Here is a 23,796-nt window from a genome sequence, read left to right as displayed (position 1 = left end):
GAGTCTTTTTTGTAACAGTTAGCAAGCAGCAGCTGCAAAATGGCAGAATACATGCCCGTCTGTTTCCAGTTCATTTTTTTAAAACAGTTTCTGCATTAAACCGTACTTTGGTTTCACTTGAAGACCATTCATATGGGTCTATCACTAATAAAAAATCATTAAAATAACTGTAATGGCCTAACAGCTACAGTACTTTGAGCAGTATTGCCCTACTTTATACAACTAGTACGTCAGGTAAATCTGCACAGCTTGCACACTGAGAAATCTCACATATATGTATTTATATTGTAATTTCCACTTTCACTGAAAGTTTAAGGTAAGCTTACAACCTGGCAAGATTACACCTGTACAGAGGTGCATAGATTCATTTAGTTCTGTTTACATGCTTTGACAGACAGGAATGTGACATCAAATCCAAAGTAGGTTTCTATTTATCCAAACTGTCAATAGGCGAATGCACCATTGTTGTGAGCATGCTCTATTTCAGCAGTCAGTTTACTTAATCCTTGTGATTCTAAGATTTCCACATGGAGACTATCTTCACACACAACAACAATCTCAATCTTTTGCTCTTGGGTAACAAACCACTTTATTGTAGGCAACATCATCGTGAAAATGATTTTTTTTCCATTTTCAAGTGCCAGACTAGTAAAACATATCCTCTTCCTATCTCTTGGAGATATATGCCAATGTGCTATTCTTTGTAATATTTTGTTACTAAACTGCTTTCTTCATATACAACATCTACCCTTTTATTTTTCTATCTTAATACTCTGAATTGGCATCAATAAGCATACCCATCAGGAATGGTCCATGGTGTTCTTACCATAATTTATACAGCATACTACTTTATACTGAATGAAGTTAGTTTAATTTCAGCTTGCTTCATTCTCATCTGTCTGGTTTACAGTTGTCTCCATTCTGCTAGGACTGCTTCCTTTAGGAATGTCATCTGTTTGTTCAGAAACTAGTTCAGCTTTCTTTGATGAAGGTGCAACATTACCTTTTTGAAGGATCTCAGTAGCTTCATGCTCAAGTACCTCTGATGGAGTCAAAGGCTCCAAATGAATACTGCCTTGCTCGCTAATGTCAGAACTAACAGATTCAGGTTCATCTCTTTTTCTCAAAAACTGCTCAAAACTAACATCTTCACCCAATGTCAGTCTTAAGTCCTTTGTGTTCAAAGCTGCAAGCCTAGTTTCATCCAAGCTACCTTCTTTAGTCTGGTCATTCAAGATAGCATTCTCTGTACTTTGGCAAATTTTCAATTCAGTTTCATTACAAATATGTTTTTTTTGTTTCTCCTCTATGACTTGATCATTATTATCTGAAACACAACATACTGTTGTCTCACATGACGAGTTTCTCGAATAGTTGTCCTGGAGTACTAGATTGGAGTCATTTTCCATATTTGATGATGTACTTTCTTCACTCTTTTCAACTGATGAGCCATTGTTAGTTGGATTTCCATTGCATTCTTTTTTTGTTTCCTCTGAAGAGTCATTTGCTTGTCTGCTGGGAAAAAAATATCCACTTATTTCTCAGCCATCATAACAAATGTTTTTCAAATTATACCCTCAGTGACACCTATCATCACATTATCTAAACTGGACTGATGCAGGTATAACTGATTGGAATTTAGTAAATAATTCTGTAGATGATGCAAAAGAAATAGAATCCAGTTCACTCCATCTTAGTCTGATTGGCTCTGTGGTGTTAATAGGAATACAAAGCAATAAAAACTTGTTTTTGTCATTAAAGTGAGCTGCTTTGAATCTGAATTCACACAAGGAGCAGACCTACTGAGCAGAAAAGGTGGCATGTTTTATATCACTTTTCACAGTAAAACTGTATTTTAAATTAAAAGAAAGATACTGAATTATCTAAGTCAAGTCAAGGAAAACCTTTCCATAAAAGTCTGTTTAGCTATTTATGCTAAAGGGACAATATTGGAACAAGAACAAATGGATATAAACTGGTCACAAACTAATTCAGGGTGGAAATTAGAAAACGGTTTCTAACCATCAGATGTTCTGGAACAGCCTCCAATAGGAAAGTGGGGGCAAGCAACTTAATTAGTTTTAAGAGAACTGGACAAATTTATGAGTGCTATTGTGTAATAGGGTTGCTTGTGATGGGGAAAGGTGGGGGGAGCAGGGCTCAACTGTTGCAGGGTTCACTTCTGGTTTACTTGTTATGTTCCTAAAAATTCATGCTTCATGTTTCAGCCAGCCACCAGCAGGGGTCATGAAGGTATTCCCTCTCAAACTATTCTGGGAGGTTGTTTTTTTCCCCTATCGCCTTCCTCTGAAGCATCAGGAATGGCTGCCGCTGGAAATAGAACACTGGATGAGGTGGGCCTGGGCTTTAAGGTGGCACCAAGCATTATCTTTGTCTGGTGCTTGGATAGCTGATTCTTGCTCACGTTCTCAGGGTCTAACTGATCACCATACACAGGGTTGGGATGGAATTTCCTGCCCAAGTCAGATCAGCAATGATCTTGGATTTTTTTACCTGCCTCTGCAGAGTGAGAGTGTGGGTAACTTGCCAGGATTATCTGTGTATATCTCATTTAATCATTTCCCTGCCATTGCAGGGGCCTCAACCATTGGTGCCACCTTGGTCACCCCTATTCTCTGCCTCAGGCGCATAATATTTTAGTCTCTTATGGGTCTAATTTGGTTTGGGCTCATTTCCATTGTTGGGTTTAATGTGCGAGTGGTAGGTGGTGTTGGTGGCCTGTGGTATACAGGAGGATAGAACAGATGACCTAGTAGTCCCTTCTGCCCTTAAAACTCTATGACTCCATAATAAAATCCAAGCCATAACATAGATAAGGTTTATATACAAAGTTGATATTGGCTGCACCTTGTATTACTGCATCTTTTTTAAAAATCAGATGCACTGCTCTAAAATAGCCAGGGAAATCAATATTCCCCAAATAAAAACTGAATTACATACTTAGAACTCAACATGTACATACAAAACCCTCAAATCTAAAACTTAAATTGAAAACAATCCCTGAACTCTGATATACAGCCAAGAGATGTGTGAGGGAGAATAAGAGGGATTTGGGGGGGATGGTGGGTGAGAAGGGGATTCTGATTAAAAGCTACAGTATTATTCTAGCCCAGATATCACTTATTACAAAATTGAGAAGTTGCTCTGCTTTCAAGTTTTACTTTCATTTAAGAAGCTACACCAGGAATATTTATTAAAAAAACAAAAGCAAAATGAACTTTCTTGTGCAGGATATAAAACTGATAAGAATTCAGCAACCAATGATATTTATCCAGACACTAGAAACAGCAGAGCCAGTTGTAATGTAAGCATCCCAACACTGCCACACCAATATGTTTCACTCATACTCTGGAGGGATTCATTCAGAAGCCGCCCATTAAAACCCTTCCTCCACTGAGATTGCCAACAAAGGTTAAATTTATATTTCATTTTTATAAAATGCACCGTAACATGTCTAAACCTCTACATAAAAAATGTAACATACAATTTTTGCTTATTGTTTAAGAACCTTCAAGGAAAGGACCTTCTCCCAAACAAGTAAATTCCTACCCTACCCCAACTCTTCCAGGAAAGATTTGAGAAAACAGGTTTGCATGAGCTAGTGGATGCAACATGTTCCAGAGTTAAGGACTCTACATTCAGAATATCATATCATCTGTGTCTTGATGCTTAAAATCTAGGGTTTCTTAGCATGATTGCTCCAGTTGACCTTGACCACGCTGCTGGAACAAGAAAAGGAAGATTGTCTCTCAGATAATCAAGACTTAAGTCATGTACAGGTTTACAGATTGAAGTTAATGCCTATGACAGTTGCTGGAGAAATGGTGTAATATATTTGCTATAGTTAATACTGCCTAACAAGCTAGCACCCTCATTCTGGACCAGCTGTAGCTACAAAGTGACGAAAAAAGATACTCCATACTGATCCACCTGGGATTCCAAGAGCACGCAGGAGTATAAGAACAGGTCCAAAGTGAGAACCTCTTAAAATGTGAATATACCCTCAATAAAATGGGCAAGACCAATCACTCCAAGCTCTCAAAATCTCACATATCCCTCAAGCATCAAATTCTCCACCTTTTCCAGACTGAACCCCTATGAATTTGTTTTCATCCAAGCTCAATTTTGGCCAGGCACTGGAAAGCAGCCTATGCATCATTTGATACTGATGAAGAAATGGATAAAGCTGTGTGCCATCAGCACACTGACAAATTTATATATCCTACCACTAATTTATTTATACATGTTGAACTGAAGGGTATAAGATTAACAATAATTTTGCAAATTCACTCAAAAAGACCTCTTGCAGCAAAGGCATTTAGTTACCCAAAACAAATGGTGACCTCTCAGATAAAAAGACATACAATGCCTCTAAAGCAATACCATCTACCTTGACCAAGGATTGCAGATGTGTCAACAAAACCTAGTGGTTTGTGACAAATTAAGACATCGAGTCAAAAATACTATTTGGTATTGAGAAATAAATATGAAAAATTGTCATTTTGTTAGTAAGGCTGTGGCTGAAAAAGAATAGCCTTCTGTCTGATACTTCAAGGAATGAAACACCAACACTCCTGTGAAATATTCCTGTAAGCTAACTATTTTGACAAATGTGCATGTAAAGAAACAGCTAACTGTCGATGTGAGGAAAAAAGAGGAAAAACTGCAATCTTCCAGAGAGAAGGAAGGTTTTGAGTAAATACAGTTAGCCAGCTGGCTAGCATACAATGAAAACAAGTATTCACTTCCTGGAGTTGTATGCTTGCATAACCCTTCGTGTCCAGATGAGAATACCAAGAACGCACTATGGTAATGAGCAAGTTGACATGTGGCCCTAAAGTAGCCAGTTTTGACAGTAAGAGGAATCCAAAATCAGGGGCTAACCTAAGACATAAGTTAAAGAGCCACTGAGAGGCTAAGACTAATAGCTTAGAGAAACAGAGTTACAGAACTCTAGAAATTTGAAGTGTTGTTGTTGTTGTTTTTAAATCTCTCTTGTAATTTTAAGGATTTGGGTCTCGCTAGGGGATACGAGGGAAACAACTCTACATATACTTGCTTTTTGAAACATTTATGAGTTCATTTGATCTTCTCTTTGTTTTATTTAGAACATTTGGGGATTTTTCATTTTCTGGGAAGATTCCTATAGTCTGTCCCAAGGAAAGGTAAACAACCCTCTTGTTTGAGAGAAGAGATATAACAAGGGAATGGGTTTTATGGCCATGCTTGAGTTCTCACTCAAAAGCCTGAGCATGGAGCCATGTTAAAACTTTTGCTGAATTGTGAAACATGGGAAAAAACTAGACCATTGATGAGTCTGAGAGAGCAAGGTGACTTGAGCAATGGTATCAAGGCTGCTGATGAAACTAAAAAGGATCAATATGGACTCCTGACAACTGCCAATCACCAGGAGGATATTGTCAACAAACAAAACTAGTCAATGCTATGTTATATCTTGGCTTAAATCAAACAGAGATCAACAAATTTGGAGGATTAAAAAATGATTGATACCAGAGGTACTTTGCCCCAGTTTTCTATATTTAAAAAAAATACAATCATAGTGGTGGTTTTCATCATGTTAAGATCTGTGCACTAGGAACTAGACGGACTCAACCAACTCATTTCCTCTAGGCCACTGAACTATTTTCAAACTTGAATAGATGTGTCATTACAAAGCAGAAATTTGCAACAAATACAGATGGGGAGGCAGGGAGAAGCTAGTAAATATGATACACAATTGTCTAATGTACCAAGATTAGAATGATTTACTACTGCCCTGAGCTGGATTTGAACCAATGATCTAGCAAAGGAGAGGCTTTGTAGTCATTGCTAAACCTGAGCCATCCAATTCCCATTATTAAGCAAGCATTTTAAGTGAAAGTAAAATTTCAGAGTATCAGACATACTTCAGAAGTGGTCTTTGGTATGACCAGAGGACGGAAAAGCAAGGGAGAACATTTTATGTATGGTAAAGTAATTGTCAGGCTTTTGTATTAAAGCTTACAGTACATACACGCTTTAAAAAACAAGAATAATATAATATAGGTAGAAATTTGTGGCAAACAACTTTTAAGGACTACTTCAGGACCATGGTTTTGTAAATTAATAACTGCAATAGGCCACTTCAGGATGATAATTTTGGTGTAATAATTCACATTTTGTACAAATAATTGAACTTTTCCAACAACCTTTTGCCCAGATCAAAATGTACATTATTTCACAACTCATGTCAAGTTTTACTGATTCACAGATTTTTATGTAACCAATCTGAATTAATGTTAGCAATGTGTGTGTATTGCTGTATGTTACAATTAATTACCCAACAAGTTCACATATATTACTTTACAAAAAACCTCCAAATTTTGAACAGTATCTTTTCACAAGTATGAAAATATGTTTTTAAGAAGCCATACTGATGTTTTTTAAAACATTTGTTATTTAATTACAGTGCATGTTCCCCAATTTTACCCCTCTACTTTTCCCCCTGAAAATACCCTTACTATTCAGATTCATTAATATAATAAATAATCCTTCTTTTCAGTATTTTGTACATGTCTTTTGGTGGAATTATTTTTTGAATGTTGACTGTAGGTTTACAAATATTAAGGCTTTAAAATTTGTAACAAATACACAAATTTTGGAGCCCGACAGCCCAAGTTCCACATGTCTTGTTGAGTAAATACACAACATCTGCTATTTAAAAATTACTTTCTACCATAAAAAAATTAAAAGTATGCAAATACTAGTTAAAATATTTTCTCCCAATTACCTGAGAAATAACACAGCACATGTGTTATTTTATGTACTTGAATTTCAAGAGATGCAGCTGTTCCTTATATTTACCTTTCAAAAGTCGATGTTTCTGTTTTTCCTTCAGGCAAACTAGGTCTTGAATTTTGCTGTAATAATTAATGATATTTTTTTATTTTACATCCATGACCAACTGATTATACTGCAGTGCAGCAGAAAGAATTTTACACTGTTATTTCCCCAGATCTGCAAGTTAGTAGAGATCCAGTGGATAGCTTAGTACAGACACTTGCAACCAGTCTTCCAAGTTAAGAAAACGTAGATCACATTTTTAGCACACATTTCTGTGACCCTTATTCATATACGTAGACCCACTCACATCTCACTTGAGTATGGTCTGCAGAACTGAGTCCCCACAGTTGTTCATTTGGAGGAAGAATATCAAGACTGAACTACAGATTTGTTGACCATCAGTGGAAGACAAAAGTGAAGTTAATGCAATTTAAAGTATTACACAGGATTTCCTGGCCAGTATCTATTGGAGATGTATTAGATAAGGAAGACTGACATACAAATTTGTCTCTCATAAAACTGTAAGGCTCTGGTTGTAAGTGCTTAGTGTGATAGCTTTATAGGAGAACAAATTGTCCACTATCATAACTTAATAGGATAAGTGATTTTTCAGCACTGGAAGGCATAATAAAAATGAGCTAATTATTTCATGTATAAAATAACTAATTGTAAAAAAGTAAAAGAGTGCTCCAATGATGGTATTTGGAAATGGCCAAAGTAGTCTAATAAAAGCATCTGCCATAATGCAGACCCTTAGGCCCATGCAAAGCCCCATTGAAATCAATGAAGGGTCAGGGCCTAAAATGACAAAATTAGGCAATTTAACTCATAATGGTCACTGTTCAAAATTATAAATGGATTTTGAATTTAAAATGAAAAATTGTTAATGTGTAATGTTCAAAAAAGTCTCCTAAATTTCTATTATTCGTACTGAGCTTTTTTTTTAGTCAAATCGTTTTTTCTTTTTTGTTTTCGTATTGTATACTACTCATATATATATGTAACATACAATACATAAGATATATGGGGATCTGTGACTCTGCTACAATGAGACCAAATTCTACAGCAAACATCTTCAAATTCCATGGCAATGTTAATCTGTTCTAAATAGCCTTTATTCTGATCCCTTCACTCATATAAAAAAACAAAACAAAACCACACAATGATGGCTCATACTCACTGACCTAAAATTATTTCCAACAAAGATTATCTTCAACTATGGATTTTTCACTATGTCCTGCAGGTGACTTGGCTCCACTCTCCATGCCTCGGATCCCATGATGATGTACAGCTGGCCTGCTACAGAACCTCCTTCCCCACCCATGTCTACCTAGGAAGGGGTGAGCTTATAGATAACTTCAGCAACTCATCTCCCTATGATGTTCTCAAGGCAACCTAGCTGGCCAGCCTATGCTTTTGGTTCCCCAAGATCCAGGCTGTAAATTAGACTCCAGCTCTGGTCTCTGACCCCATTATCTAATATTATCAAAAGAGCAGAAAGCATGCACTATAACCCAGTTAACTCCTCCTGACAGGGAAAAACTAGAGAGCAAAATACAGCTGCAGTCAGATCCAGGCAGAGCAAGTATAAGAAACAAAATGTTGAGCACCTGGCTGCAGCAAAATTTAAAACATTTCATGCCATTGGGGAAAAATAACCAATTCCACAGCTATAGAATCAGAATTCAAGAGGCCCCGACAAAGCTGAAGGGGCAGGTCATATCTCTGAGGGCTGCTCCAGGCTCTCTGCAAACCTCAAAGAAATGGTCTGCACTTTGTTCATATTTTCAGTGTAATGCATCTTCTGCAATCTTCGCCTGGAAGTTGAAGCTAGACAGTCAGACCGGAAATAAGGTGTAAATTTTTAACAGTGAAGGTAACCACTGGAACAATTTACCAAGGGTCATGGTGGATTCTACATCACTGGCACTTTTAAAATCTAGATTGGATGTTTTTCTAAAATATATGCTCTAGGAATTAATTTGGGGAAGTTCTATGGTCTGTACTATACAGGAGGTCAGACTAGATGATCACAGTGGTCCATTCTGGCTTTGGAATCTATGGAAAAAATCATAAGGGCTAGAAATTTAATTTTTGTTTTTAAATGAAAGCAGAGGTTCTAGAGCACAATTCTGCAGGGCAATTGGGTGAATTCCACAGCAAATTCCACGCTGCTGAATCCTGGAATACATGAGGCCCCATTATACACATGTAAAATACATTCTTAATATTCTGAATCAACAATATTTAATGAAAACATACAAAGAAAACGCTGGAGAACCTTAAGAGAGGCACATTTCTGTCCCCAGACCCAGTAGATCTACTACGGTTCTGTAGGAAACAAGTACTAATTACAAACAGGGTCTGTGCCAGGTCCTAGGCCTTTCCCTCCACCCACTGGAAGAGTGGGGTTTCTGTAACTGCAGATTCTCTTTTCTGAAGAGTCTCAACAAGGCAAGCGGGAGAACAATGTCCATTATTCCACCAAGTATGCCCACTACTCTGCAAATCCCAACCCACAGGAGAACGTTCTGCAGGGTGTTAAGGGAGTGAGAGTGGGTGGTATGAGAATGTATGTGATAGACTCCAACTACCCCCTTCCACATAGAGCAGGGCAGAGCTGTGAGCAGATCTGGGAAAAGCAGTCTAGACTAGCAAAGGAATGACTGAAGGTTTTTTTTGGTTTTTTTTTTTTAAACAACATTTTTAGTTTTAACTAAGCCAAAGAGTGCAATTTTTTTTAAAAAGTCACTTTCTCACTTCTATTAAGTCTAGGCAATATACATAGGGCAACTAACAATGGCTTCATTAGATTGGCATTTCACTCCAATCAGTATATGAATGCCAATTGGAAGTTTCTAGATATAGCAAATTTAAAGGACATTGAGTGGAGGGACATTTTAGTTATGTCATTTGAAAACAGATGATAATGCAGGACAAGGCTTGATTCTTCAAAACAAATGTGTCTCCTGGACATACTAACCTTATTATACAGCAGTGCATACACATGTATTTAAGTAGTATCTTCCCAATTGGTTAACCATTATAGACATTCAAAAATATTTTGTATGCAGACATCTTTAGACTATAATAAAATATTACCTCAGACTTTGAAATCTCCACCAGAGAGAGAGAAGTTGCCTTTAACCTAGTGAATAACGAATTAAGATTCAGAGTTTTCATACTGTACTATTAATATTAAAAATAGGTGAAAATAGGACAAATATTATACTGACAGTAAGAAAAATACCATAGCAACTTGAAATCTATTTTTATAGTTAAAATGGATCTGAGTTGGCTTAAAATCTATTTCATATTTTAACATCTCAAAACATTTATTGTATACATGTAGTAAGTTGTACACAAACTTGTTTCGTGTGACCCTTTCCCATTTATTTCATTGATGGAAAAAAGGAAAGTAATAATCTCACAAAACTTCAAGAAATACTGTTCTGCTAATAGTTGCTGTAAGTCTATTTGATGATAGATGATGCATCTTTCCCACAATCAACCTCTCAAACTATGACCGAATCACCGTTTTAACCAAATAAATTCCTAAGATTTATATATAAAAGTAGCTATATTTTACGAAGTTAAAACATGTTTCTCTCATACAGCTACACAATGACATTAAAGAGAAACATTCCTACAACAAAATTGTTGCATATGTCTTTCTTAAATTGTATAATTTATTGCATCCAATAGCTCAGAATAAAGTTTTTTTTGGAATGTTGTAAAACATTGAAACTGACCTTCAACTTAGAGGATATTCTTCCCCAAAAATATCTTCACAAGCACAATCCATACAATAGATAGCTACAAATTATTTAAATTTATTGACTTCTAAACCCACATTAATTAAACAGCTTATCACAACATCACCCTGATTGATTTTCTGTGTTTATATGAGAAAATGCTACTGCAGAGGGAGCAAGAAGTACATATGTCCTGTAAAACCTTGTTAAGTCATCAGTTTTAATATAAAATCTAACCTTTCAAAGGCTTTTTGTTTTAGAAATTGCTTGTGGCCATATCTTCTTTGTTGATGCTGCATTAAAGTCAATTTTAATCAGCTGTCGTATGGTGCTGTTTCTATCAGACCTGAGTAGTAATGTTATTAATCATGAATTAAATTATTCATGACCTCAGTGAGGCTTAATGACTGCTTCTACAATGTGCGATATACCTTGCATAAGAAACAGTAATTTAAATTTTATGAAAAACAGATAACACCAGCACTATGACTGATGTCATTTAGCCTAATTGCGTTCTACTATTGACTAATACAAGAAAAAACAGTGTTAATAAACACCATTTGAATAATCTTTAAACATTCTCAATGGACACATCATAAAACTTATGTTTATTAATAACAACACCTTGGTAGGTATTAATAATGACTTTGCTGGTATTATGCAAACCCATTTATGATTATTTATTACATCCTGATTTATGATATAGAATGTGGCATATATATATTCAAGGGGACCAAAGATCATATTGTTTTTTGTAGCACTTAGCATTATATTAATGTAAAACTAATTAACAATGAGAAAAACAGAGTAAATCAAGTGTTAAAATTGTGTACGATAAATGACGCACTAAAACCACTCTTTTCAGTCAGGGATTTAGAATACTCTGAAGTATTTAATCATGAGTAGGAACACCAATAAAAAATGAAGTGGCATCTCTCTACTACTTGGCTCAGGTTCATTGCTTTAATGATTTCTATGCAGAGAATATAATAAATGTGTTTTTAATAATGATTTATCTAAAGCACAGACAATAGTTAGAAAAATGTGGTCAAAAGGCCAGACCAATTTAAATACCACAAAGATATAGTTGTTGATTCTCTTCTGAGTGGAGTCAGTGGGGGTTCTGCCACTAATTTCAATACTTGTTTACAGTATCTTTATTCCCTACTATATCAAACTCCTTAAAGACTAACAGATTTCTTTGGGCATAAGCTTTCGTGGGTAAAAAACCCACTGCGGGTGCGGTGCTGTGGCGGGGTCCTGGAGCGAGACGACGAAGGGGAATGGCATCGATGTTCGTGTCGCGAGTGGCTACGGTAGCCCCTCGGAGACGAAGACCTTCGGTGTCATCTGTCTCGGTCTCGACGGGGCCTGTTCCTCGAGGCGGAGCGGTGCCTGGAGCCCCTATCAGTCAGAACCCAGCCAGACAACCTGGTGGAGGTTGACGGTGACCGGTGTGGACTACGCACGGGATGGTGACTGGGTGGCGAATGGCATCAGGAACATTCCCTCGACCGCAAACGGTACTGAGCCGGGGGTGACTGCGGAGATCCCAGCGACGGTCTGCCTCTGGACCGTGGAGCCAGTGTTGGTGGTGCCCCTGGTACCGGCATAGGCATAACGTCCCAAGCCGTTTGCAGGGCCTCCGGCGTGGAGGGCATCCGGACATCTGGGGAAGCCTGCTCCGAATGGGCTGGGCTACTCCGCTCGACCTGAGTCGGAGGCCTGGAGGCCGATAGGGACCGAGGACTGCCCAACATGGGCCTAGCCTCTCCCCCAGTTTTGCTCCGGTGCCGCGGCGGAGAAGGCCTCTTCTGAGCCTTCTTGGCGTGCCCCGCGGACTGGGAGCGGTGCCGACTGGTAGATGGCACCGATGGGTCGCCGCGCACCAACACCGCGGTATCCGGTGCCGACTTGGGGAGTGGCGTGCCGGAGTCGGGGTCAATGCTGACTCCATCAGGTTAGCCCAGAGCCGAATGTCTCTTTCTCTCTTGGTCCTAGGCTTGAAAGACCTGAAAATCTTGCAGCAATCGCTAAGATGGGTTTCACCCAGACAGCGTAAACAGTCTGTGTGCGGATCACTCACTGGCATCGGTTGTCTACAAGTGTCGTACAACTTAAAACCCGGGGCACGGGGCATGCCCATGGCACGGGCTCACTAAACTAAACTAAACTAATCTAACTACTTCAAAGGACAGTTACCTGTTCCATAACTGGTGTTCTTCGAGATGTGTTGCTCCTGTCTATTCTACAGTAGGTGTGCGTGCTCGCCACGTGCACCGGTGCCGGAAGTTTTTCCCTTAGCAGCATCCGTAGTGGGGGTGCACCGCTGCGACCCCTGGAGTGGCGCCGACATATCGCGCCATAAAGGGGGCTGCGTGCTCCCTCCACCCTCAGTTCCTTCTTGCCAGACAACTCCGACAGAGGGGAAGGAGGGTGGGACGTGGAATAGACAGGAGCAACACATCTCGAAGAACGCCAGTTATGGAACAGGTAACTGTCCTTTCTTCTTCGAGTGATTGCTCCTGTGTATTCCACAGTAGGTGACTCCAAGCTATACCTGACGGAGGTGGGTAGGAGCTCTAAATGATAAAGGTTAAGGGTTACCCAGGCGGAGCACCGCCCTACCAAACCCAGCGGCGTCCCTTGCTTGGGAGACGATCGCATAGTGCAATGCAAAAGTATGGACAGAGGACCATGTAGCAGCCCTGCAGATGTCCTGAACAGGGACATGAGCCACATAGGCCGCTGACGAGGCCTGGGCTCTCGTCGAATGTGCCTTAACAATAGGAGGCAGGGGAACCCCTGCCAGGTCGTAACAGGTGCGAATGCACGAGGTGATCCAGCGGGAGATCCGCTGGGTGGAAACAGATTGCCCCCTCATGCGCTCGGCCGTAGCAACGAAAAGCTTAGGGGATTTCCGGAATGGCCTTGTTCGATCTAAGTAAAAGGCCAGCGCTCTACGCACATCTAGCATGTGTAGGCGTTGTTCCTCATTGGAGGAATGGGGCTTAGGACACAGGACTGGCAGGAAAATGTCCTGGTCCATATGAAACGCTGAGACCACCTTCGGCAGGAAGGCCGGGTGCGGGCGAAGCTGGACCTTCCCCTTATGGAAGACAGTGTATGGGGGATCCGAGGTCAGCGCCCTAAGCTCCGAAACCCTGTGGGCTGAGGTGATAGCCACCAAAAACGCCACTTTCTCAGATAAGTGGGACCAGGAGCAAGTGGCCAAGGGCTCAAAGGGAGGTCCCGTGAGACGTGACAGCACCAGGTTCAGGTCCCAAGGAGGAACCGGGAGTCTAGCATAAGGGAACGCTCTGTCCAAACCCTTTAAAAACCTGGAAGTCGTGTGGTGGGAGAACACTGACTGTCCCGCCACCCGAAATGGCCGCCAGGTGCACCCTGATCGAGGAGGGAGCCAGCCCTTGGGTCCTAAGGGACAGGAGGTAGTCCAGGACCAGCTGGAGCGTAGCGGACGCGGGGGAGGAACCTCTCTCCCTCGCCCATGAGGAGAACCGATACCACTTAGCCAGGTAGGCCCTCCGTGTGGACGGCTTCCTGCTTTCAAGCAGGACCCGTCTAACAGCCTCGGTACACCTCCCCTCCTCCGCATCTAGCCACGGAACAGCCATGCTGTCAGGTGGAGCGGGGCCAGGTTGGGATGGAGGAGACGACCTCCCTCCTGGGAGAGGAGGTCCGGGCGGAGCAGCAGCCTGCGAGGGGGGGCCGCCAAGAACTGCAGTAAGGTTCCGTACCAATGCTGATGGGCCCAATCCGGGGCTATCAGGATAATTCTCGCCCCGTCTGACTTCAGCTTCTGTAGGACCCTGCCTATTGCGCGCCGAGGACGCGGTGCCCGGTGCGGGGTCGGCTCGACGCGCTGGTGCCGGGGCCAATGCCGACTCCATTAGGAGAGCTCGGAGTCGGATCTCACGCTCCTTCTTTGTTCGCGGCTTGAAGGAGCGGCAAATTTTACACTTCTCACTAATGTGAGCCTCGCCCAGACAGCGAAGACACTGAGTGTGTGGATCGCTTCTGGGCATAGAATTGCAACAAGAGTCGCACGACTTGAAGCCTGGGCCACGGGGCATGCCCCGAGCCTGGCACTAACAGAGAAAAGTTCAACAAGTAACTTCAGTGAAAGTTGGATACCACAAAGGCTAGAAATGCTGCAGCAAAGCTGGAGCACAAAGTTCCGACTACCTTCACTGGTGGCAAGAAGGAACTGAGGGCGGGGGGAGCGCGCAGCGCCCCTTATACTGCACCATGCAGGCGCCACTCTAGGGGTCGCTAGGGGCGCTCCCCTACGGGTACTGCTAGGGGAAAAACTTCCGGCACCGGTGCACGTGGCGAGCACACACAACTATTGTGGAATACACATGAGCAATCACTCAAAGAATAGGGAAATACAACCTAGACAGAGCTACTATATGGTGGGTGCATAACTGGTTGGAAAACTGTTCCCTGAGAGTAGTCATCAATGGTTCACAGTCAAACTGGAAGTGCATATCGAGTGGGGTCCCACAGGGATCAGTTCTAGGTCTAATCTGTTCAATATCTTTATCAATGATTTAGATAATGGCATAAAGAGTACACTTATAAAGTTTGCAGATGATACCAAGCTGGGAGGGGTCGCAAGTACTTTGGAGGATAGGATTAAAATTCAAAATGATGTGGACAAACTAGACAAATGCTCTGAAGTAAATAGGATGAAATTCAATAAGGACAAATGCAAAGTACTCCACTTAGGAAGGAACAATCAGTTGCACTCATACAAAATGGGAAGTGACTGCCTAGGAAGGAGCACTGCAGAAAGGGATCTGGGGGTCATAGTGGATCACAAGGTAAATACCAGTCAACAGTGTAAAGAAAAAGAAACTGTTGCAAAAAAAGAAACATCATTCTAGGATGTATTAGCAGGAGTGTTGTAAGCAAGACACGAGAAGTAATTCTTCCGCTCTACTCCACGCTGATTAGGTCTCAACTGCAGTATTGTGTCCAGTTCTACGCACCACATTTCAGGCAAGATGTGGACAAATTGGAGAAAATCCAGAGAAGAGCAACAAAAATGATTAAAGGTCTAGAAAACATGACCTATGATGGAAGATTGAAAAAAACTGGGTTTGTTTAGTCTGGAGAAGAGAAGAGAAGATAGAGGGGACATGATAACAGTTTTCAAGTAAATAAAAGGCTATCACAAGGACAAGGGAGATAAATTGTTCTCATTAATCTCTGAAGATAGGACAAGAAGCAATGGGCTTAAATTGCAGCAAAGACGCTTTAGGATGGATATTAGGAAAAACTTCCTGTCAGGGTAGTTAAACATTGGAATAAATTGCCTAGGGAGGTTATAGAATCTCCATCATTGGAGATTTTTAAGAGCAGGTTAGACAAACACCTGTCAGGGATGGTCTAGATAATACTTAGTCCTGCCATGAGTGGAGGGGACTGGACTAGATGAACTCTTGAGGTCCCTTCCAGTCTGATGTTTCTATAATATTAAAGATTTAATCCATGAACACTAAACAAGAAACCTAAAGAAAATACTACTATGTGATGTTTCCAATAATTTGAAGAAATGTAGTATCAATCTTAAATCTTTTAGGGCCAAATTCACAAGTATGTTTTGATAGCTTTAAGCCATTCTCCTGAAAAACTCATGAAGAAGTGTTCTCTTCAAAATGGCCACTATCTCACTGTTCCCAACTGAAGAGAAACCCAGCTCCCCCTCTAGGAATCTGTCAGTTTCCTGTGCTCTCAAGAGGTAAATAGGAGCACTGCGAGGAGCAACTGAGTGCAGATACAGGCCTATGGCCCGAGTCCCACTGAGAACAACAAGAGATGATGGCTATTTTGAGAGATGACTGTTCTTTGTGGACTTCTCTGAAGATTAACAGTGGTTGAAGAATAAAAAAGAAACTTTCAGTTATGAAGCAGCAAAGAATGGCCACTAATACTAAAAAGAAAATTCTTCTAATGAAGCCTAGTCATAAGATTCTATTGAGTTTTAACTATATGGGAAATTTGAAGAGTCTGTTTTATTCGTTATTAAGATCATCAGGCATTACAAAAAAGGTTTTGCCAGGGGGTGCAAAATTTCTTAAAGGTCCCATTTTAAAATTAATTTAACTCAAACTAATTAATGGATTTATTTGTAAATCCTCAGAACCTTCTTTACTCAAGAAGTGGTGTAATTTGGGGGAGGATGTGCTGTAATTTTCATACATAACTAAAAGAGTGAATCCCTGCTTTCAGTGCAAAACTTAACTTAATCTTAACTATATTATCTCTACATACAATACATACAATAGATACTGAAATACACTTCTCTAATTGCAAAAAAGTACACACACACACACACACAGAGGAAATATATGTTATAACTGAATTTTAGCTTTATTTTGTATTTGAAAACCTACAAAAAATGTATTTATTGTGATTATTTCCAGAAACAGGGAATGAGCATCATACCCTACCAGAGCATGGGAATTTTTTTTTTTAAATTACAAATGTATACAGCCTCTTGTATACCAAATTACACTCAAACAAAGCCAGCCACTTTGATCAAAAAAGTGTCATGTCTCACACACACTGGTTCTGCAGACTAATGTCTACACTACTCAACGTGTCCAACTACTGGCCAGCTTCCAGAAGGCTGGCGTTAATATTATTAGTATTATAGGAGCTTTTGTGATGGCGCTGTTAAACAATAATAGAATAACAACAGAATAATAATAGAACAATAATAGAATACCATGTAAGTTCATGTAAGTTCAACTTTCATGATAAAGAGACTGCACTACAGTACTTGTATGAGGTGAATTGAAAAATACTATTTCTTTTACCATTTCTACAGTGCAAATATTTGTAATAAAAATAATAATATAAAGTGAGCATTGTACACTTTGTATTCTGTGTTGTAATAGAAATCAATATATTTGAAAATGTAGAAAAACATCCAAAAATATTTAATAAATTTCCATTGGTATTCTATTGTTTAACAGTGAGATTAATCAAGATTAATTTTTTTAATCGCGATTAGTTTTTTGAGTTAATCACGTGAGTTAACTGCGATTAATCAACAACCCTAAAAAAAGTATTTTTTTTTCTTTGCACACCTAAGAAAATCAGTGACAAAAGCACACACCTTTATCATATAAATTACCTCAGGTTCATTCTAAATGTCATATAACTAAATCCTCATTTGTTTAGTTCAGATAAAACCACAATCTTCACTGTAACCCAAAGATTCATTAAACAGTGTTGATATTAGAAATGGGTTCAAGCAGGGTTCAGATTCAGATTAGTTTAGGCTTCAGTTCAGGATTGATCAGTGCCAAAATCTCTCAGATAATCTAACAATTTTTGCAAAATTGGACAAAAATCTTGAAAGCAGTATTCATTAGAGATTTTGTCTAAGGCCAAACCATACCTGGATAATAGGTCCTCTCCAGTTAGAATACAACCCAGAACTAAAACTATGCAGACAAGCAGAGAGCCAGGAATATTTATCCACGCACCTCAAATACGAAGGAGCTCATATTCATAGTGCAACTTTTGATCATATCTAGTTATACAAATTAAGTTAACTACATTTTAGAGGTTAACAAAAATAAAAACTTACTCAGAAATGTGTTCAGCAGCAGGGCAAGCTAGGGAAACTGGAATTAAAAATAAAGGATTAATTCTATATTAAAAAATACACCTTGAAATATCATCATGAAAGATCATCCATTTCATCCTTACCCATAACAATTTTACATTCAACAACAACACTTTGTCCAAGCCATGGGTACTAGGGTAGCTCCCCAATATTACAACCTTTTCATTGTCCATCTTGAAGAAGAATTTCTGGACAAATGTACCTCAAAACTAGTGATATACTTGAAATATATCAATGGTATTTTCATCCTCTGGACAGATGACCTAACCTCCGTCACTGATTTCCACCACAACTTTAATAACCCCCACCCATCCATTAAACTCTCTCTAAAACACTTCCACACTAGCGTCAACTTCCTGGACACCATGATCAGCTTCAACGTTGGAACTCTACAGACAATTTATAAAAAAAACAAACCTGGATCACCACACCTACTTTCATAGATCCAGTAACCACCTCAAACACACCAAGATATCAGTTATTGACAGCCAGGCGCTCAAATACCACAGAATACAATAGAAAAAAGTCTGGGATATATACCTTAACACACTTAAAAACGGCTTCACCAAACAAGGACACTCCACCAAAGAAGTAGATTGCGTCATGGAATGGGCCATCCAAATACCCCAAGAGAACCTGCTTCAATACAGAAATACCCCCCCGCTCCTCCCCCCGACTGCACACCCCTAGTTGTCACCTACCACCCTCACTGGAACCCATTATGGGGTATCATCAAACAATTACAACCCATACTCGATGGGGACGACATCCTGGAAGAAATCTTCCCGAACTCCCTCATCTGACCTTCAAACAACTCCCCCAACCTTTCCAAGCTCATCATCAGAAGCAAGCTCCCCAGAGACCAGGACATACCAACTCCAAGCACCACCAGACCTTGCCAGCATAACAGATGCAAAATCCGTAAACATATCCCCATTGCTAGGATGATCAACACCTCCCACAACACACCTTTCCAGATCCATGGATCCTACATATGCCTATCACAACATGCGGCGTACATCATCCAGTGCACTAAATGCCCAACAATAACTTCATGAATGAAAGCAGACAATCACTACATTCTCGAGTGAACTCACTCAGAAAAATAAGACAAAAACACCATAACACTTGTGTGTAAACACTTTTCACAAAATGATCTCTCTGTGGATGAGAACTGAGGTCAGCTATAAAGTACTCCTGGGGGAATTCTGCACCACTGCACATGTGCAGAATTTATGTCCTCTGCAGATTTCTTTGCTTCCCCACAGAAAAATGACTTTCTGATGGGAAGCATGTTATCCTCCCCAGCATTACGTTTTGGGGGCCCAGGGCAGCCAGCAGAGAGGTAAATCACTGCGGGGTAGAAGGCAGGACTGGGGAAGACCTGGCTAGTGGCTCCTACCGTGCATCAGTCTCTGCTGTTGGTCCCGGCTGGGCAGGGGAGGACGGGACTTCCTCTTCCCTTGCACAGCATCCGTGGCTGGGTCAGACCCACCCCCAGATTTCGCCCCTGGCTGAAGGAATTTCTGAAAACTCCCACCCCCATCCCCCACTTACTGCACCCATCACTCCTCAGCTGCAGGGGGAGGGATTCCTGTACAGGGAGCTGCTCCCCCATCCGCCCAACCCCTGTGCATCCAGACCCACTCATACCCAGACCCTCCCACCAAGCCTCACCCCCCTGCACTCAGAAGCCCCCCACCCGATGAGCCCCACTGCCCCTGCACCTGGACCACCCCACCGAGCCCCAACTGGACCCCCCACACCCAGACCCCGCCCTCCCGTTGAGCCCCAACCACCTGGACCCCCTGCAGAGTCCCATTACCTTTGTATCCAGAACCCCCCTCAAGAAGCCCCTATGCATCCAGATCCCCCCTGCACCCGGATCCCCCACTGAGCTGCCCACACCCAGATTACCCCACACAGAACCCTCTTGATCCACACTTGGATCCGGCTTTGCTGAGTCTGCATGCCCACACCTGGTGCACCTAGCACAGAGGGTAGGGCCCTGGGGTGTTTCTGGGGCAGGCCCAGTCCTTGCACTGTGTCAGGGTTGGGTGCAGCCTCATTGCTGAGTCTGTGTCCCGGGGGGAGCTGCACCATGATCTCCCACCTCTGTGCAGCCAGTGGCCTGTGCTCCCCAATGCCATGCTGGAGCCTCCACATTTATTTGAAAAATAAAATGTGCAGAATTTTGCAGAATTTTAAAATACTGTGCGCAGAATTTTTATTTTTTTGGCACAGAATGCCTTCAGGAGTAACAAAGGAAACGTGCACAACACCTTCAAAAGATGAGCCTTGGAGCTTAAATTCATAACTTTGCTAAACACTAAAAATCATGGACCGAAGAAAGGCACTGGCTTTATGGCTTATTACAACAATCTATAACCCACTAACCACAACCCCATTCCCTTCCATTACTGGAAAGGTGTTAATGGACCACTTCACCTTGAACAACACATATTTCAAGGGACTAACTATTTATGCTAAACAATCTGTTCCACCTTGTATTTAGCTGTGACACTCTGAATACATTTCAAAGACCTGAAGAAGAGCTACATGTAAGCTTGAATGTTTGTCATTGTCACCAACAGAAGTTGGTCCAATAAATGATATCACTTCACCCAACTTATCATGAAAGATTAGCATTCATTTTGGGATGTAACTCCACAAGAACCACCAATAATGTGGTAGACTAAAATACTATATTATTAATATTCAATATATAAAAATAAAATATACTACATGTACTTACCATTCTCTATAATAACTTGACAAGTATGAGTATGTCTTTCACTCAAATGTGTGGCCATCTTATCTAAGCCAGAAACATCAGTTAGGAAATCACAATTAAGACACACTACAGTAACACCCCTAAAAAGGGAGAGAAAAAAAGAAAAAAAAAAAAGGTAAAAAGAGTGAGTAGTACAAGGCTATGAAAGACTGTCTTCTACTTGTGGCATATAAAGTTTGAGACTATGTGAAGATCCAATGAAAATACAATGTACATGTATGTAATGTTTATGTAAATCATCATCATTTTTTTGTGCACTTAAGTATTTATTATTTGCATTAAGGTAGCATGTAGGAGCCCTAGTCATATACCAGGACCCCACTGTGCTCAGCACTGTACAAACATAATAAAAAGAAAGTCAAAGAAGTATTACCCATTATTAGCACTTTTACTTGAGCATTCCAAGCATTATAGATAGCAGGTGCGTGAGAGGAAGTTCTTCTTTTGAAAATTTGGCAGGGATGGGGAATAAGGGTGGAAGAGACATGTAGACAGTTGCTTTATTTATCTGCAGCTACATTAAACATTATTAGTTCTCCCACAAGCAGCTTCACTTCCCCTGCATAAACATTTTCACTTCCATGCTACTTCCAACTTGTGGCAACCCACAAGATCAAGAGTTCCAAAGTTTGAACCTCAAATACAGGCCTTATATATAATATCAACTAAGCGACTAGACAGGTATAAGAGTGTATATTAAAAAAAGAATGAAACAAAGAATAATTTGCAACTGAAAATAAGAGTTACCTCAGTTCTTCTGAATGCTTCTTATAGATCCAAAATCTTTTACTTGGACGAGCACTATGAAAACTACAGAGAAGAAAATATAATTTAAACTATTTTTCTATATAGAGGGCAAGTCTTTTTGAGTGTAGTATTCCACATAACTACACTGTAAATGGTACTGCAAGTTGCCTGTTGCAAGACATGAAAATAAAGGCCTTTTATTGTCTGTCCATGTACAGTTCTAAGGTAGTAAATTTGGTACATAAAGAGTTTACAGGTTCATGCATCTCATTCCCTGTTCAAAATACTGAAATACTACACCAACATCTTTAAAACATCACTAGTTGTTATATATTTTCAGGATTAGACTACCAGTTAAATAAGTATGTCTTTATCCGTTTCCGTTTAGTAAACTTTTAAGTACTTTCTGAGGAATGTGATTTTTGGAGAAAAACATTTCAGTCATGATTAGCTGAAGTACTATGAAGTTTAATTTTCAGGATACAATCACTTACTATTATAATATGGCAATAGCATTGCATTGTCTTTGAATAAGTAGTTTGAATTTTTGTGTTTGGACATAAACAAGTAGTAAGTCATTTGTGAAAATAGATAAAACAGCCTGAGAATATATTCTCAACTTCTAAAGGTTTAACTATTATTTTGATGTTTTACAGTAATTACAATAAGCTATATGTTTGTTCTCAGTATCAGTATTTCAGTTTGCTCCGGCTTCACTATGTTTTGGAAACAAGGCATCATTTATGGACAATACTCAATAGGTTTAAACAACAGCTTAATAAATGTGTATATATGAGATCTGTCTTAATATATAAGACAAACTAAAGCCACAAGATAGCTATACAGCTGCTGGTTGCTAGCATAGAAGGTTCTCCTATTAACTAACTAGAAACCAGCAAGTTTGTAACATGATACATCACTTCATCCAAAAACTCAAATGGACACTGAAACCACAACATGTCTGTGTGTGTATGTAGGCACAGGCATGTCTACATACATACACACAAAATGCTAAAACATTAAGATTGCGAAGTCAAGCACTCAGTTAGAAAATGCCAGAATTTAAAGTTGCCTAGGAAACCTTAACTCATTCTGATTGTGCGTATGCATTATATAGTCCTTAATTATATGATCACATTTTTTTCACAGGACCCCTGCCTCATTCAGTGCACAGACTGAACAGTGCTCATTTAATGAGCAGCTATTCAACATTTTGATTTACCCTCATTGTATGTGAGATCCCATACCTTACTTACTGCACCACTATTCAAACACTCCACTAAATACAGAATTATTAATTTTCTCATGGGCTTTTTCTATCACGATCATCACTGTAGTATCTGACTGTTTCACAAACATCAATAAATTTATCTTCACATTACCCCTGTGAGATAAGGCAGTATTATTTTACAGATGCAGAACTGAGGCACAGAGAGAATAGGGTCAAAAAAGTATCCACTAATTTTGGGTGGCCAATTTTAGACACTTACAGCCTGATTTTTCAGAGAACGTCTCATTATATAGCACTGCGTATGTTTAAAGCACAGATCCCATAGACTTCAGTTGTAGCTGTGACTGAACTGCCCTTCTACAATTCAAACATTAGGGTCTCAAGGTGGGTGGCTAGAAAATGAGGAACAAATGATTACTGATCACCTCTGAAAAATTTGGTTTAAGTTACTTGCCCAGCCTCACATAAGAATTCTGTGGCAGAGATAGAGGCAGGGATAGAACCCAGTTCTCCAGGGTGTCATTTCACTGCCTCAACCACGAAATCATTTTTTCTCTTCCTGCAATACCATGCCTCACTCTATACGCAGGGTCCTGCTTATAGTCTGAGTTGTTTTTTTATAGCAAGTACCAGTGCAGTGGATTTAGCCACACATCTGTCATTAACATTGCTTTGAAAATCTAAGCCTATAGTTTTCCTCAGTCCTATGAAACAAATACAAGATACAGCTCACAGAAACAGTTAACATAAATTATATATA

The 23,796-nt window shown here is 40.1% G+C and overlaps 1 protein-coding gene across 1 annotated transcript in view; it reads right to left on the bottom strand.

The window, feature by feature from the left end:
* Nucleotides 1–875: 875 nt before the first annotated feature.
* ZNF280D (zinc finger protein 280D) overlaps nt 876–23,796 on the bottom strand; it is a 78,881-nt gene continuing 55,960 nt past the window's right edge. The window contains exons 16-19 of the mRNA XM_065412709.1: nt 21,806–21,868; nt 21,020–21,138; nt 18,226–18,262; nt 876–1,512 (exon numbers count right to left, since the gene is read on the bottom strand). Coding sequence (XP_065268781.1) covers nt 876–1,512; nt 18,226–18,262; nt 21,020–21,138; nt 21,806–21,868 — 856 coding nt within the window. The remainder of the gene's footprint in view (nt 1,513–18,225; nt 18,263–21,019; nt 21,139–21,805; nt 21,869–23,796) is intronic.

This window comes from Emys orbicularis, chromosome 10, assembly GCF_028017835.1.
Source record: "Emys orbicularis isolate rEmyOrb1 chromosome 10, rEmyOrb1.hap1, whole genome shotgun sequence".
NCBI classification, from domain to species: Eukaryota; Metazoa; Chordata; order Testudines; family Emydidae; genus Emys; species Emys orbicularis.
The sequence above is the reverse complement of the archived record's forward strand: the minus strand, read 5'-3'. Positions and strand labels throughout refer to the sequence as shown.